At 52.1% G+C, this 16,582-nt stretch overlaps 1 protein-coding gene across 2 annotated transcripts; it reads left to right on the top strand.

The window, feature by feature from the left end:
• The first annotated feature begins 223 nt into the window (after positions 1 to 223).
• Positions 224 to 15,959, top strand: PKIG (cAMP-dependent protein kinase inhibitor gamma). 2 transcript variants are annotated; one of them, XM_064673661.1, is made up of 4 exons: positions 224 to 491; positions 5,902 to 5,969; positions 14,670 to 14,845; positions 15,027 to 15,959. In XM_064673661.1, exons 3-4 carry the CDS (start codon positions 14,695 to 14,697, stop codon positions 15,104 to 15,106), a joined length of 231 nt encoding a protein of 76 aa, XP_064529731.1. In that variant the 5' UTR covers positions 224 to 491; positions 5,902 to 5,969; positions 14,670 to 14,694; the 3' UTR covers positions 15,107 to 15,959. The 2 variants fall into 2 exon arrangements, with proteins under 2 accessions (XP_064529731.1, XP_064529732.1); XM_064673662.1 differs by having other exon boundaries at positions 390 to 491; positions 5,905 to 5,969.
• The last annotated feature ends 623 nt before the right edge of the window (positions 15,960 to 16,582 follow it).

Raw genomic sequence — 16,582 nt, 5'->3', positions numbered from 1 at the left:
GGGATCCATCTGGGACATGCATCCAAACAATGTGCCGGAGAGACCCGGGGGCAACAGCAGGCAGGCAGCAAAAGCCACAGCGCTGAGCACTGAAGGGAGGATGCTCGGGCACACGCAGCTGCCGGGGGATGGGGTTACAAGCCGAAGCTAAACAAAGATCCCTGTGAAAAGGAAACGGATCCCTCCTGCCGACTGTAAGGTAGGAGCCGAGCAGGAGCTGCTTGACATCATCGGGCAGAGCATTGGATTACAGCGGGCAGGGACTGACTCGAGGAGAGGAGAACACGCCCCTTGGCCCCACAAGTGCAACTTCATTTAGCAGCTCCCAGCAGAAGGAAACTGCGAGTCTGAAACCGGTCGCGGCTCCCTCGGGGCCGGCTTGGCTGCTCGCCAGCGCGGGCAGGGACGGCAGGAGGGTGTTATCCAGCCGGGAGCCCTTCCCGGGCGGCGGGACCGCGGAGCTCGGGATCCGGGGAGCAGCGGGAGCGGCTGTAAGTGGGGCTGTGCGAGGGGCTGGCGAGGTGGGTGGCCGGGACACCTGCCCGGGGTGCAGCGAGGGGGCTGCGCTCCTGCACGGCCACGCCGCGGAGCGGGGCTTTGTGGAGAGAGAGATCGCTTAACTTTTTACCCAGCCAGCTGCGAACACCGAGGGGTTTGCTGCCCGGCAAACCGTGGGCTAAAAAACCAGCTGCATCCCGGGTTTTTTCCTCTCTGCTGTTGGGAGAAGCCGCGTGCAGGCTGATGGCAGGGAGGCGGCTGCTGCTTCGCCTGGAAAATAACGCGGATCAGCGCGAAGCGGTAGCGGGGAGAGCAGGCTCGGTGGTTAGAAATCACAAAGGACCAGTGGATCAGTGACGCCCGTGGGGATTTCTGGCCTCATTTCTAACATGCGTCCGTTTATTCTGAGCGATCCGCCGGAGGGAATCCCTTAGAGCGCCGGGGTGGCTCTGCGCTGGCACGGGAAGGGATGCCAGGCGGTGGGACAGGCACCCGGCGTGCCGTCTGTGCGGGGCCGTGGTGGGAATCCATCCTTCGGGCTGTCAGGAGCCGTAGGAGCTGCCCGGGGCTCCCTCCGAGCTGCGGGCACGGGCGACAGCTTTGCAGAAGCGTGGCAGCAGAAGCGGGCTCGGAGACTCCCTGGCATCCAGCTTTCCAAGCAAATGTTTTAAAAGGCGAAGACTTGGGATAAAAAAAGAAGTGCTGTGTGGTGGTATTCTCAGGAGGCTTTGCAAATTCCTCCACCTCGGAGCTGTGTGCATTTCTCTCCTCTCTCTGGATTCCCCTAAGCAGCTGGTAGCGAGCCGAGGTGGGGGGGCTTTCACATGCATGTAATGCCTTGGCCCCAAAAGCGTCTTTGGGAAATTTCCCTTTGCTTGGAAGGGGTAAATGGTTCTGCAGAACAAGAGCCAAGTATAGCTGTGAACCCAGAGGCAATGCCCTGGGTGGATGGGCTGGTGACTCAAAGCAGGACACGCTGGGGTCAGTCAGCAAGAGGCAGCTGCAGCAGCGAGAGGGTGAGGGGAGACTTATGAAGCGGGGATGGCTTGGCCAGGTGGCAGAGCCCCTCGGATGGTGGCAGCCCCTCAAGCTCTGGGCTGCTTTCTCGGCGTGCCTGGCTTGGTTACTGGGGGACACTGCTTGGCTTTGGAGGCTCGTGGCTGGAAAGAGCCACCATGCTAATGTGTGGGCACCCAGCTGAGAAATTGTCACCTCCCAGCTCTCGTGAGGGATGGTGTTGGGGAAAGAAGGATGCATGAAGATATTATCTGTGGCTGGGTTCATTTACAGTGCAGATATAGGTCAAATGGCCATTTACAACGTGGATATACCAATAGTGCTTAATATACCTCGGGCACAGAACAGAGCATTGAATCCTTCAGGCAGTTCCACATGCCATCAATTTTGGGGACACTTTCCAGATAGTGCAAACTCATATGCCTCAGAGAACTGGAGACCATTAACTACAGTGCTTGGGCTTCCAGCATGGGCAGCTTGGTCATGAAGAGATGAAACCCAGGAATGTTCATAGCTGTGCATCTTCTGTACCCAGGTGGACAGTTCTGAGGACGTGTGAGCTAGCACACGGAGTTTTGCTTTTTCCCTTTATCCTCTTGTTCCAAAGTAAATCTACTTTTGAGCCCACTCAGAGGAATACCCACAGGCACACAACCCTGCCACCCAAAATAACTATGGAAAACATTTTCTAAGTTGCTGACATTTCCTGATCTCCCACATTTCAGAGCCAGTTCCTGCAGCATACTGCTGTGCATTAATGCCTCCAGCCTGTCTGGGCACCCAAACACCAGCATCATTACTATTCTGCAGATCACAGATGATTTTCCTGGGCTCACACAGGTCTGGGGCAGAATCGGGGATGAATCTACAAGTCCGTAAGGAACAGCAGAAGCTTCAGCCCAGCTTTTTGTTTGCCTCTCTGTGTCAACCTGTTCTGGTCTCTCCCGTCTTCACATTCCATTTGTTTCTCCACACTCCTAGGGGTTTCCTTAATGTCACCAAAGCTCTTTGCATGGGCTGATCCAGAAAACAAATTTTCCATCACAGCACCTGTTTTAGAGAGGGGGGAAAAAGCCCAGTGTTTCCAGCTGTCTTTAGCTCATGACTAGAAAAAGCCAAGTCATAAGGGATGCTGCTCCCCAGGCTTGCCAGCACCAGCCCGTGAGAAGGGAGGGTTCAGGTGTTCCATGGGCTTTGTCCCAAGTTCCTCTTGATGGCAGTTAAGGAGGTGGAGACACCACTCCAGGTCTTGGCTGGTACCTGTAGCACGAGCAGGAAGAGCAGTTGGACTATGAACTGCCTGTGCCCCATTTCAGAACTCTCACTGCCCTCGAGCCTGGAGGAACATGTACTTTACTCCACTCATTTCTGGTTTCCACAGTGAGTTCCCAAGCACTCCCCAGTGCAGCCAGAGTGTTCTTTGCACAGCTCCTGCACAGCACCTCTCATGCAGGCACGTTGCTGGTCACAAGCTGCTGCCTCGGGAAGTCCCCGGCGGGCGCCGAAATGCCATTTCTGTTGATACTTGCAGTGATGTAATAATCCAAACATATCCCCACCAGAGCGTCATCAACTTTACTGGAATTACTGTTTCCACAAAGTGTAATTAATCTGTGGTGCTCATTGCCATGAGATATCAGTGGAGCAAAGAGCTCTGAAGGCATTTTAATGGGTACCAGGTAGTTATCTGGGTAACAAAACAATCCTGGGTATGATTAAGAGGATATTGCATTTTAAGGATTATAACACCTCCTGGTTCAGAGTCATTAGTGACTTATGAAAAACATTCCATTACAATTAGAGGTTTTCTTGTACCAAGGATGCCAGCTGCTGCTGCAGACAGGGCACTAAACAAGGCAGTCTGGCTGCTCTGGGAGGACCAGGCTCCTGTTCTGATCAGCCATGTATGCAGCCTGTTGTTTACCCAGCAACCAAGAGACACGAGAATAACCTTCTCTCCTCTGCCATCACCTTGCTTGAAACCAGAAAGGATTTCCTCTCTGGATCAAAGCAGCACCATAACAGCTGTTGTGTGGAATAATGCTGAATTCAGCCAAAAAACATGCTGGGGCATGGTTTGGGCTTTGGTTTTTTTTTTTTTGGAACATACATTCATTTTGAAGCAATGCTGAGAGGACCAAGGTTGTTTCATGTGTTTGTTCCTTTGGATAACAGCTGGTCAACACGGAGAAAATCTAAACCTCAAACATGTGCATCATCTGCATTGGATAGGACAAGAGGAAACGGCCTCAAGTTGCACTAGGGGAGGTTTAGGTCAGATATTAGGAAAAATTTCTTAACTGGCACCGTTGTCAAACACTTTACCAGTCTGCCCAGGGAAGTGGTGGAGTCAGTATCCCTGGAGGTATTAAAGAGACACATGGATGTGGCACTTGCAGACATGGCAGGGTTAGATTAGTGGTTGGACTTCATGACCTTAAAGATTTTTTCCAACCTAAATTATTCTATAATTCTGTGCTGGTGCCCTTGTAATTCATTTCTCATGGGTATGGATGTAACTATCCCAAAATAACCCTTGTACCTTGATGGGCTATAGGACTAGATTAGGAAATGTGGTGGTCCTTAACAAGTCACTTCAGCCCATCCTTACTTACACTGCATGGACTGACCCACCTCACCACCACTAAATCTCCAAACTCCCTGTGTGGGATGTTGCCTGGCCTTTCCAGCTCTGCCCATTGCCCAGGGAGCAGCAGGAGCAGGTGAGCCAGAAGAGGACAAGCGTTTGTGGATGGAGCAAGGGGCTCAAAAAACTTGCAGACTCCAGATGCCCAAGTAGGGGCTGTGGGGAGAAGGTGCCAGGACTGCAGAGTTGGAAAGCCAGTACACAGTTGCTAAAAAGTTTTTGTCTCCAAAATCAGCTTTTTTTGAGAGAGAAAATGGGGGGTTCCCACCGTGTCCCATCAGGAACAAAGCTGCTCAGTGGTAACTTGTACTTCAGAGCATCGTTGCTCCAGTTTGCTTTAAGCCTCCCTTGGCAGAGGGCCACGTATATTGAGATATTTTGCAACACTCCTGAAGTGCTGGAGGTTTAACTGTTTGGGCTGTGTAACACACGAGCCAGAGCGAGGCAGGAAGGCAAAGGAGGAAAATAAAGACTTGTGGGTTTCCAAAGCTGGCTTTCTTCCTTTTCCTGCTTTTGTTTGCCTGCTTGGTGCCCCAAAAGGGCGATGCATATTCCCAGAGTTGTGGGAATGCTGTTTCTTTTCCGGTCCACTGTTTCCAGTAAGCACTTTGCTATAAATGAGGTAAACACCAACAAAAGTGTATTGTTAAATCCCTGTGTCTTTGTTTAGCTCCTGTCATGATCATAATTAGCATTTTCCACTTCTGTAAGCCTGTCATCTGCAGATCTGAAAGTGCTTTAAGTTATTTGAAGCATCTAACAGGGGGAGGGAGTATTAATAACTCCATTTAACAGATGGGCAAACTGACACACAGAAGCAGCAAGTGCCCTGTCCTTGAAGCAGGACCAGAGCCAGCAAGTAGTCAGCTCCAACTACAAAGTTTTGAAAGTGGGTCAGAAAAACAAAGAAAAAGGCTGTGGATCTGTCCCAGTTTGGAAAAGGATGAGAAATAGTTCCAGTCACAGTGGTACTCAACCCAGATGGCCCAGACAGATGAATTGCTAGATGAGCTACTGCTTATATGGTTAAATGGTTCATCTCTTGGTTCCTGTTCTGCTAATATTTGTCCCTGGGACAAAGGCAAAAAAACAGTCCATAATGTTCCAAAAAACTCAGAAAACTGAAACAGCTGCTAAAATAAGCAAGTGTCTTGTTGGCTGGGCTCTGCAGGTCAAGGGATTGCAAGGCACCCACAGATGTTGAGGCCACAGAGGAAATGTCTTTGAGCAGTGCCTGGGGACAGCAGGAGGAGGCTCAGCTGTGCACAAACAGCAGAGGCACAAGGAGCTGGACACAGATCCAGTGAGGCACCAGAACTATCAGGTCAAACTTCCCCTTTCACCTTGGAGAAGCCAATATGGAAGTTTCACTTCTTTAAAGGGCAGCAGAGCTGCAAACCAATATCCACTTATACCCTGAGGCAGCTGCTGGGTCACCACCGTGCAGGTCAGGAGACATGAGTTGCCTCAGTTCTCCCCAGCACCCGTGGGAGGGCAGTGGAAGGGGAAGCAAAACCAAAGAGCCCTTCTCTGTGCAGCCCTAGCTGGGCTTTCCTTACATGTCAACCCTTTGGTTGGCATCTCCCTGCTCGCCAAGCCAGGCTCCACCTGAGCCTGCCAACCCCCACCACTCCTCTGCCGTCCTGGTCACAGACAGTGGAAAGAGCAGCTGAGCTTTTTGCTTCCCAGAATAAGAACAGATAATGTTTTCTTAATCTTTTTTTCCTTTTCTTCCCCAGAAGCTGTTGTCCTGCTGTGCATGAAGCTTGTTTGAAGTCATGTCCAGAAGGAAAGTCAACTGAATCAGGTAGGCATTCACACTATGGACTGATAAAGTTTCTATTCACAGGGAGATATTATAAACAAAAATGGGTTTTTTCCTTCCTGTATCATAGTCACTTGACCTCCCTCTATATTCTGAATTACTAGATGCTAGAGGGCTGCTAAGAGGAAAGAAAAATCAACAATTCTGCTGTAATGACTTCCCTGCTGTATTATTTACGCTTCACAGCCGTGTCCTTGTACCAAGCCATGTTCCAGCACTGACTCCAAGGCAGGCCCCAGTGCCAATCCTGCTGCACAGCCTCTCCCTGCCAGCAGTGGGGACGTGGTGAGCAAACCCTGCTCCCAGGCTGCCCCCGCATGCCGTGCACGGGAATGTTGTTTTCCTGTACGTAACCATGTAAGGGAGTTTTGCCTTGCATTGTAGAGTCAGTCCAGCGAGATCCAGGGAATCCCCGGAGCTTAACCTTTTGTGGCTCCTGCGTAAATGGCAGATCCTTTCTGTGGTTTCACTCCTGTGTCTCCTCTGTGCTCAGGTCAATGTCACTGCTCTCTGTGCTCCTGCACAGAGCTGCCAGGGCTGAATTGTTTGAGATCTGCACTACAGGATCTCAGGACTCTTTGGTGCAGAGACACCCCATGTCCTCCACCAAGGCTGCATTTCAGTGGACCATAAAACAGCTGACAGTTCATTTCATTAGGAGATTTCCCTTTCCTGAGACTATGAGTGGCAATGATCACTGAGCATCCCCAGTGTAAGGTTACAGGCACATTTCAAGCACCACTGCAGCTCATATCCCTGGGGACTTACACAGAAAGATTTACCCTGCCTGCAGGAAGGATCAGAAGCTGCTGTCACCTGACACAGCTCTACAGAAATTCTCCATCCATCACAGAAATCTTCTGTGAAGATTTCTACAGAGCTTTCCCTGCCCTGGTAGGAGTCCCAGCAAGGTAGAACAGCCAAAGGGGCTCCTGATTCCAGAGGTTTGAAGGAGCCATGGAGCCACCTGAAAGGGCTTAGCTCAGCCACCCTAAACTGCCAGCCTGTTCTGAACTCTGACACTTCCCTTTCCTGCTGCATGTCAAGTACCAACAGCACCATCCCAGCCAGCCAACCCTTCTCACAGCCCCCAAAGACAGATCTCCCCCACCCTCACCTTGCCAGGCAAGCACTGCCCCTGCCCTGGCATGGGGGGGGGTCTGCTGGTGGCTTTGTTCCCTACAGGGGAGCAGACAGACAGGCAGCCAGCTCCAGGGAGCAGAGCTAAGCCTGGTTTTGCTAATCAGCCTCGTTCTACACTGACACTCTTTAAAGAGGTGCCCCAGTTATTTTTAGGCACCACTGGGAGCTGCCAGGGCTCTCTCACCTCAGGAGGCTTCACAGGTTTTCACTCAGCCTTTTACACTGCACTGAGTCAGGAGGACTCTTTGGATGCTGGATGCAAATTCCTGTGGGACTGTGCAAGTCTCAGCCAAGGCAGGTGGCTCTCAGCTTCACACCCCCTGTGCTAAGCAGAGCCCCCTCAACCAAAACTTGCACAGTTACAGCCCTCACAACACCTCTGCCAAGCTGTGCTCCCTTCCCAGCCACACCAGCACTGCTTTCACACAGCAACAGAGCTCAACTCCTCAGATCACAAAGAAGAACTGGAATAAATAGCTCTTTTTCCTGCTAGGGATAAAAATAAGGATTCATCCTTGCTTACCTCTGTCCTGTAGAGAGGTCTTCCTCAACCCAGAAACAGAGCTGCAGCATCAAGGCTTGCTGTGGCTTCACCTTCCTCTTATATGTAACAAGGGCAGCTGTGCTAGAAAATAGCCCCAGCTGCATCTTCTGTGTGCTTATTTGACTTCTCCTTGCCCAGGGAAGCCTGCAAAGTGTTGGGGGGGATGCTGGGGTTGAGCATCCCTGGGCCAGGAATTCAAGTGGAGTTTTAGAAGGTGATGTTGACTCAGAGGTCAGTGCCCTGGGGACTTTTCTTCCTGAACAATCTGGAGGAAGGCAGGAAACCCGGGGATCCCCATTGCAAAGGAATTCACCCCATGGCCCAGGCATGATAAGGTGTCTGAACATCACAAGCAAGGAGGATACATGGAACACGGAACACAGCCTGCCACAGCAGCTGTGGGGCTTCTGCAGCTAGAGGGTTTAAAGTCCCTGGTCTGTGGGTTGTCTGCTTTGCAAGTTCAGGCATTAGCAGATCTTCCACACAGTCGCTCTTTTTGCTCGTGTAAAAATATGTTGACATCTAAAGGCAGCGAAGAAGTTCTGAGAAAATAAAAGTAATGGAGAAGGGACTCGTAGCCTCAGACTCCTTATAACTTTGAAAGGTCCCCTGCAGGGGACAGAGGGACCTGTCAGTGCTCATGGCAGTTCTGGGTAAACATGAGGGATCTGATTCTCTGCTCGTTGCTCTGCAGAAGTCGGAGCACTGTGTGAGCCTGGCTTGAGGGGGTGAAAAACAGGCAGCAAGAAAGTTGCCAGCCTGCCACGTTCTAAGGCTTGCCAGGGCTGAATGTGCCTCATCCCCTCTGCCACCCATCCCTCAGAGGGCCACGTGTCCTTTGGAGGTGGGGGAGAAACAGAGTGCTCCCTGATTTGTGAGCATCTTGAGGCTGGAGGATGTGAAAAACAAGCTCGACCTGGGAACAAAACAAAAATACAACTGCTGTCACGGCAACTGTCTCCAGATGCACAAAGAGACCAATTATTTTCATTAATCAACTTATTGAGAAGCTGCAGAAGAGGCTTAAGCTGCATCAAGGCTTGGTGCTTAGGGGAAGGGAGGAGCAGAGGGCTCCATCAGACCCTGGTTGCCAAGGCAAACTGCGATTCTTCCCGTGGTGGAGGACATTTGGAGCAGATGCTCCGCACCCATGTGCCATGGGGACTGGCAGAGGGGTGCTGCCTGCTCCAGGCTGGCAGCACTGTGTGGCCAGAGCTGGGCACTGAGCTGTCCCCCTGGCAGAGGGATGAGCGGATGGAGGACGGGCGGCTCTGTCCCACCATCTCCCCACACATCCATCCTGGCGGCTGAGCAATGCCCTCCTGCCTCCCCCAGCCTTCCCCTCTCCCCTGGGGACCACAACAGCACACACAAGGACTCACCCTACCCCTATGCCAAGGGTCAGCTGTGATTTTGAAATCTGTCTGGAGCATTTCTTACATCAGCAGGAAGCCGGGCAGTGGCTGTGAGGGTGTGGGGCAGCAGGAGGTGCCTTGGGACAGCAGGGACACTGCTCTGGGGGGCCCTGGGGACGTGTCTTTCGGAGGTGAGGCGGGAGAGGAAGGAGTTTGGAGAGCTTGGTAGAGCTAAATGCAAGGTTTGTGAAGTCACAGAGGAGTTAGTCTAAGCCTAATCTTAAACCTGGGGCTGAGCAATTAGTTATCAGTTCTACAGGCATGAAGTGATCTTGATACTGTGAAACCAAAAGCAAAAGAAGGGATCTGTTTGTGGACACTGAGCCTCAGCTGTATCCCCTCTCCTCCTGTAGGAATTACAATTTTCCACCAAGTCCTGGGGAATGCTAGAAGCTCTGTTCCTGCAAAACCACTGCAGTGGCTGGAGCAGCTGGGATGTCTGCCCTGGCTGAATTTATTGTACTTAGTGTAAGAGCCAGAGGGTACAGAGTTATTACAAGAAATACCACAGCAAAAGCCTTCCAAAAATACCAGTGTGCCATGGCCAGTTTGACATCTCTTCATCACTGGAGTGTGGTGAGGCTTTTCCACGCTATTCTTTCCTGGAAACTCAGCACATGAGATGGACACACCCTTCCATCGTAGGACATGAGGCTGCTGCCTTGCTCCTGCCTGTTTCTCACCCAGCCAGGAAACTTGGGGCTCAGCAGTTTGGAGCACATCAATTGTGGCCAGTAAGACCCACCCCCACCACATTTTGGAGAACACAGACCCAGCAGATGTGTCTGGCACACACCCTGTCACCAGCCTTACCAACACTTGGTGCTTGTGCAGCCACTGCCAGACTGGGCTCCCAAAAGCAGCATCTTCATCCTAAGCTGCATCTTCAGCTCAGCTTCTGGCCATGGATCTACGCTCTAGTGAGGGGTCATGAGACATAATGAGGCCTTTAGGCATAATCACAGGTCTAAAAATACCCCAATAACACCATTACAGAGCCCTTCTTCTTTGATGTACAGCCCCTCACGCATGTTCCCAGACAAGATCCCAGTGGAAAATCTGCTGAAATTCCAGCTGGAGGTTGTCAGACAGTTGGTGGAAACCCCCTGACCTCAAGTGCTGGCTTCAGCCCTGCGGGATATTTTTTTCTCCTCACTGGATCCGACTCTCCCAGCAGGAAACCTCACAGCAAACCCACAGGGAGCACAGAAATCCCGGTGCTCCCGTCTCTGTGCTCTACCAGGCCCCCCTCTTCAGTAAACCATCTCACTCTGTAAATATTTTAAAAGCCCAGCAGGGCTGTTGAGTATGTTTTGCTGTTGTTATGGATCCGGCCCCAGCAGGAGAGGTCTAATAATAGTCCCTGTACCCTGGAATGGAAGGGCAAGGGGCACTGCACAATGCCGAGAGCTCCGAGGCCACCACACCACTCCATGCCTTGGTCCCTGCAGGTTGGCAAGAAAGGGCAGAGAAGTGGGATGTGATACATGATCAGATGGGGTCACATCCCCTGTCCCTGGCAGAAATTTGGAATTTCACCCTGGAACTATAGGTTTCATTTGGCTTCATGGTCAGGAGAGTGCACTGGTCCAACCACACGGTGTCCACTGGTGTGACACCGTGTGGGTGGGAGAGCGTGTCCTGGGCTGGGCTGTGGGATGAGAGAGCCATCTCCAACCAAAACCTACAGCTCTGTCCCAGCTGCAGTGGACAGCATGAAGCCACAGCTGGGCTGCAGCACCCAGAGCTGGGGCTGTGCTGGGCTCCTGCCAGCAGAGAGGAGGCACAGAGCAGCCGTGGGCTGAGATCAGCCCAGCCTGCAGATAGCCACCATCCAGAAACAGCCCTTTCCAGCCATAAAAAGTTTAACCCAGACAAGGGAGAGATGCCATATGTGAAGGGTCTCCTTGAAAGTGGAGTCAGTGCTGAGTGTGACTGCAGCATCCATCCAATCCCGGGGACCAGCCCTGGCCACTGGCTCGGGTCACAGGGCTTGTATTGGCCCTGCAGACACAGGGTCCTGTGCTCAGGGTAACCTGCCAGGAGTTTCCAGGTCATTTCTCTGCCACTCTTACGTTATTTGCAGTAGCTGTTTGCCGTAGTCCTGGGATCTGTGCTGCGAAGCAGGCAAGAGGGATTTAAATGCAGGCTTGTCAGTGGGACTGAATAGGACATGGAGCTGACCCAAAAGAAATGTCCCAGTTTGTTTTACCAAAAGGCAGAAGAAACATTTAACCCTTCAATTTCTTAGCATCCACATCCTAAATGGATACAACTCAGTCCCAGAATGAGTAAAGCTGGTTTAGTTGCAGCCCCCAGAGCAGAGCCAGCTGCTCTGTCAGCTGCTGGGAGACTTCCCTGGAAAATGCTGGTGAGCCCAGTTGCAGTCCGACAGCAAAACAGCCCTGGAAGTTGAGCCCATGCCAACAAAGCCAAGACTGTTAGAGCTCCACATTTTTTAGTCCTCACAAGACACTACAAAAAACTAAGACGAGGCCAAACGGCAGGTTTGGCAGAACCAGGTTGCTTTGGGCAGATGGGAGCAGAGGTGGCTCTTGGGACACCCCTGGTGTCAGTGGCAGCTTGTGAGGGGCTTCCTCACTTGTGGCCAGCTGCTCTGGGACTGGCAGCACCACGTTCCAGTGGCAGAGGGGACACAACCTCCCTCCAAGCAGCACAGGAAAGCTTTTGAGGAATAGGCAGTGGGCAGCAGGTCCCAGCTTCCCTGCCCCGTCCCTGCAGGCTGGCACGCTGTGCTGAGGGCACAGGGACTCTTTCTGTTACCATCAGCAGCAGGGAGGAAAGGGAGGGCAGGAAAGTGCCCTTGGGGACAAGCTGAATCACCTCTTTGAAGCGCCCTGGAAACCTTTGTGCATTGTATGTGTGTGGGGGATTATTCCCACAACACCTGGCAAGAGCAGGCCCATCATCCCGTCAGCCCACAGGAGTATGAAAAACCAAAGGTAGGTGATGCACCCCCCTTTGCACCTCCTGCCACCCCTAAGTGACTGTCCATGGTAGCACAGTTTCAGGTTGAATTACCTGGGCAAGAGGGAAGGTGGTTCCTTTGTTGTCCCTGGCAGATGCTACAAGCTCTTACTGAGCAAAGCCCCGTGGAACTGTTTTGCACATGCCTGGAAATGTGGAAGTGCTCATTGAAAAATCAGGTTTTTCTATCAAAAATTGAGGCAACTGCTCCCATCACCCTCTCAGTCCAACAGCTTCCTGGAGAAAGAGGCTGCAGTCTCTCTGCTAGTGTGGAGGGCTCTGCCTGCAAGGCTTTCGAGAGCCGCCCACCTTGAAAATCCCAAAGGAATTGCACAATTTGGAAAGCTTTGTTCATAAATCCGCCGGTCTCCAGCTCCTTGCATGGAGAGCCGAAGGCAGGAGCCCTCCCAGCCGTGGAAATAAATAAATCACATGCGCCATCTCCCGGCCACCCAGACCTGCACTCTTGGTGCCTTCTATTTTTAGTCAGGATCCCATCCTTTTCCCGTGTGATGGGGCACTTGGTCGCTTGGCACAGCACTGCCACTACTGTTGGCAGCTACATCAAGGAACACTGGGAAAATGCTGCATCCCAGGGACTGTCTCCTGTCCCAGCTTCGGGCAGTCCATCCTAGAAACCAGGTGGTTCAGCCCTCAGTACAAGGGCAGGAGGACTCTGGAGCGTTTCAGCTCTGGACTGGCCTCACGGATTGGAGATGAACTGAGCCTTGTGTGGATCGCTCCTGGAGAAGCCTCCCAAGTCCGTATGACATCTCTGGCAGCTGCAGAAGGTCAGCAGCCTCTGAGCTCTGATGAGCTGTAAGGACTTGTCTGGGAATGATGGATGCTCAGCCTGTCCTGGGGAAAAGGCTCGTTGAGCTCATCCAGCCTGTTGCATCCAGAGCGTGTGCCTTATCCCAGGAACGGCACGCCAGGGACAGAAGGAGAGGAGGTGAGGAAAAACAGCTGGGATCTCTTGCTGGGACAAAGAATGCAGATTTTCCCAGTGCTCATTTAATAGGGGCTAGAGGGATGCCAAGCCCTTGGAGGAGATGGATGTTTGCAAGAATTTGCTGGATTTGGGGAAGCAGGATCTCCTGGGAGGTCTGGGTAGGCTGAGCCCCACATCCCACCAGAGAGCCGGTGCCAGCACTCCCTGATCTGGCATCCCTGATCTGGCATCAGCACCAAGAGAGGAGTCCCTGGGGCTACCAAGACTGTGGTTGCTGCACCCTGCTCAGCTCAGGAATGGGGGGAATTTAACCTCTTTCATCCCATCTGCTTCATCTCCTTCCTAGTGCCATAACACTGGGGGTTAGTCAGAGGAGTGTGATTCCTGTCCAGTCTGGTGGTCTGCCAGCAGAATTCCCTGGTAGGAAAATCAATATTAAGCAGGATTTGTACAGGAAGCTGAGCAAACTTCTCTGGGTCATTAACCCCGAGGCACAAAAGGGAGTGAATGTGCATTAAATGTGCATGACTTTGTTTTCACTGCACACGAGCGTTTCTAATCGGGACCTGCTCCGAGCACTGACACCATCAGTGGAGCTAGAGGCGTATTTTACAGTGAGCAGAATCACAGATAAGACAACAATTAATCTCTAACTTCCACACAGAAAACCAAACTAAGTGCCAAACGGAGTCTACAGGATCAGGAACTGAGAGCTGTGGGTTTCCTGTGCCGAGGCAGTGTGTGCTCGCCAGCTCTGTGCCCAGGAGACAGGACACCCCGAGCTGCTGCAGCCCCTGCGCTCTGTGTGCTGTGCAAACGCTGGCAAGGGACACCCTGGGCTGAAGGGAAAACCCAGCAACTTAAGGATTCATCAGGCTGAGCTCGGAGCTGGCTCACAGCGGAGCTCGCGTGTGACAAGTGGCCGCTCCGAGCCTTTCTTTGTGCTGTGCCCTTGGCACAGGCACAAGTCTGGAGTGAACGGATCCAAGTGTCTCAGAGAAGGGCTGTTTTTCATATGTTAAAGTGCTTATCTCACAGCAGTCCAGCCCAACACTTCTTCAGTGACATCCCACAACCAGTGGAGGCCAGTACTGCTCCAAAGCCCCGTACCTGTAAAATACTCCTCTGTTCCTCCAGCTGTTCCCAGGGGTTCCATCATTTCCCATTACAAATTCAGGATGGATCAGCACCCCTTCCCCCCTGCAGTGAGCCAAACTTGGCTTCTGTTCAAAGCTCCTGTAGCATTTTGAGGAGGAAGGAGGTCTTTCTCTGTAATGCTTTTTTTGAAGGGAAAAGCTGCTGCAAGCGACCTTGTTCGCCTAAAGGAGAAGGCTGGAAACTCCAAAGGAGAGAAAAACACCTTGTCTGCCTCGGTTTGCAGTGGGAAGGTAGAACAAGGGCCAGTAAGGCAGCTGGGATGAATCCTTGGCACACTGGGCCACCCAGCACGGTGGGTCTCCCCATACAAGGGGGTTGATATCTGAGATCTCAGTGACTGCTGACAAGAGGAACCAGAGCAGAGTTACAGGGGCTGTTTTTTTGTGCTGTAATTTAACCCCATGGAGCAGCCTCACCTGGAGGGAGCCGTGACTCGAGCCTTGCCGAGCATCCTCATCCTCACAGCTGTGTTTTCTCCACAGTGTTTTGCAGGCGAATAGAGATGCAATGGAGGTAGAGTCCAGCACCTACACCGACTTCATCTCCTGCGACCGGGCGGGCCGGAGGAACGCTGTCCACGACATCCAGCGAGATGCCACCACCATCAGCATGCGCAAGCTGACCGAGGAGCTCGGCGACCTTGCCGTGCAGGGAGCAGGTGAGCTGCCACAGACACGGCGAGCCCAGCTCCTGGCACAGCCTGGGAAGTGCCTGGCCACAGCAGGGGAGCAGTGGGTCTTCAGGTGGCAATGAGAATGGAGTCAGCTGTAGCAGTTACTGGTGGCTTGTGTCCTCAGCAGGGTATAACTTTGCTTTCTTCCCAATCCTCCCTTTCACAGAAAGCCAAAGAGATGCCTCCTCTTCTGACAACGACCCTGGAGCAAGACCAAAGGGGCAAGAAAGCAGCCCCTCCCCATGAGAGCGAACAGGGGTTGGGATGGGCAGGAGGAAGGCCTTGCTGTGAACATCAGACAAGAATTTGCAATTGAATCTGCAGACAAAAGCCAACCTGGAACAGCAAGTTGTCAGTCGGGTGCCTCTGCTGCAACCACGTTTCTGTAGAGAGCCACAAGATGCTGTGCAAGGACTGGCACCTCCAAAAGACTTCTGCCTCCATCCCTGATGATTTAGAGCAACACTGCCGTGGTTGTAGTGACATGAGCCATTCTCAAGATGCCTTAGCTGTGATTTTCCCTTAGGGGGAAAACAGTTTCAGTAATAATAGACACATCAGACTCTCCTGTCCAAGGTACCTTCCTCCTTTGCAAATTTAGACTATTATTTATTCTGTTTCCATAGATTAGAAGTTCAGTTTATTGGTTTTTCTAAGCCTCACCTTCATCTACATCTTAGATCTGACCTGGCCTCTGGACTGTCCACATGGCCCCTCGTCAGGGTGGGCAGTGGGGAAGGGACCTGACCAGTCCCACTGCCCTCATGTCAACACCACTTACCTGTGCTGCTGCTGCTTAGCATCAGGAAAGGACCAAAGCACAGCTCTGTGGGGATGAGCCCCACCTGGAGACCCAGCAGCACCAGCCACAGGCACCTTTTCATTTGGGTGTCAGCATTTTAAGATGTTGTTAAGGGGAGGGGAGAAACAATTTGCTGGTTTGACTGTTGAAATTCAGGCTTAACTTTGCAAGCTGTTAGCTGAGATGATCTCTGGTAGGATCTCACACCATTCTCTCTTTTAGGAGACATGTTTTGTGTTAAAGATGGTTTGATAAAACTATATAAGCTGTTGGAATAAATAACACAACCTTCAAGTACTGAAGGTGTTTTTTTCTGCCTTGGTGTTTCTTCTTCCTCTGTTTTGCCTTGAGCTGTGGGATGGATTCACCAGCTTCCCCTAACAGGGAGACACAGAGCTGTGATACAAGAGTCCCTCAGTTTGGGTCTATGAAACCCCCAGGGTTTGCAGCCCCCAGGGGGAGGCAGATACAGTCGGGCACAGAACATTCTAGAAACAGGTTTCCCAGGTTTTCTGCCAGGCAGTGCTTTTCCCGTGGGCATTTCATCCACCTGTGGAGCACTGCTCCCCTCCACATTACTGCCCCAGAAGTCAAGCTCAAGGCTGGCTTGGGACTTGGCACACTGGCCCAGACACCAGCACAACTGGTGCCAGTAGGAAGAGGCATCTTCCCTCTGCAGCACAGAACTATGGGGACATTGCTGGCATTTCACCCAGCCCAAGCTGATCCCGATGGAGCAGCCTGGCTGGGACCAACAGCCCGACAGGGACAAGGCAGAGCTGCCCTGGGAAACACCCTGAGCTGGTGACACAAGGACAAGCATCGCCCTGACAGCCCAGGGAAGAACTGAATGTTAAAAGTTTGAGGTTTATCAGGGAAAACAAGGCCATAAATAAGCAGAGAAGCAGATGCCAGACAGA

Source organism: Pseudopipra pipra, chromosome 17 (genome assembly GCF_036250125.1).
Source record: "Pseudopipra pipra isolate bDixPip1 chromosome 17, bDixPip1.hap1, whole genome shotgun sequence".
In the NCBI taxonomy this organism is placed as follows: Eukaryota; Metazoa; Chordata; class Aves; order Passeriformes; family Pipridae; genus Pseudopipra; species Pseudopipra pipra.
This window is presented reverse-complemented; position numbering and strand designations above follow the sequence as displayed.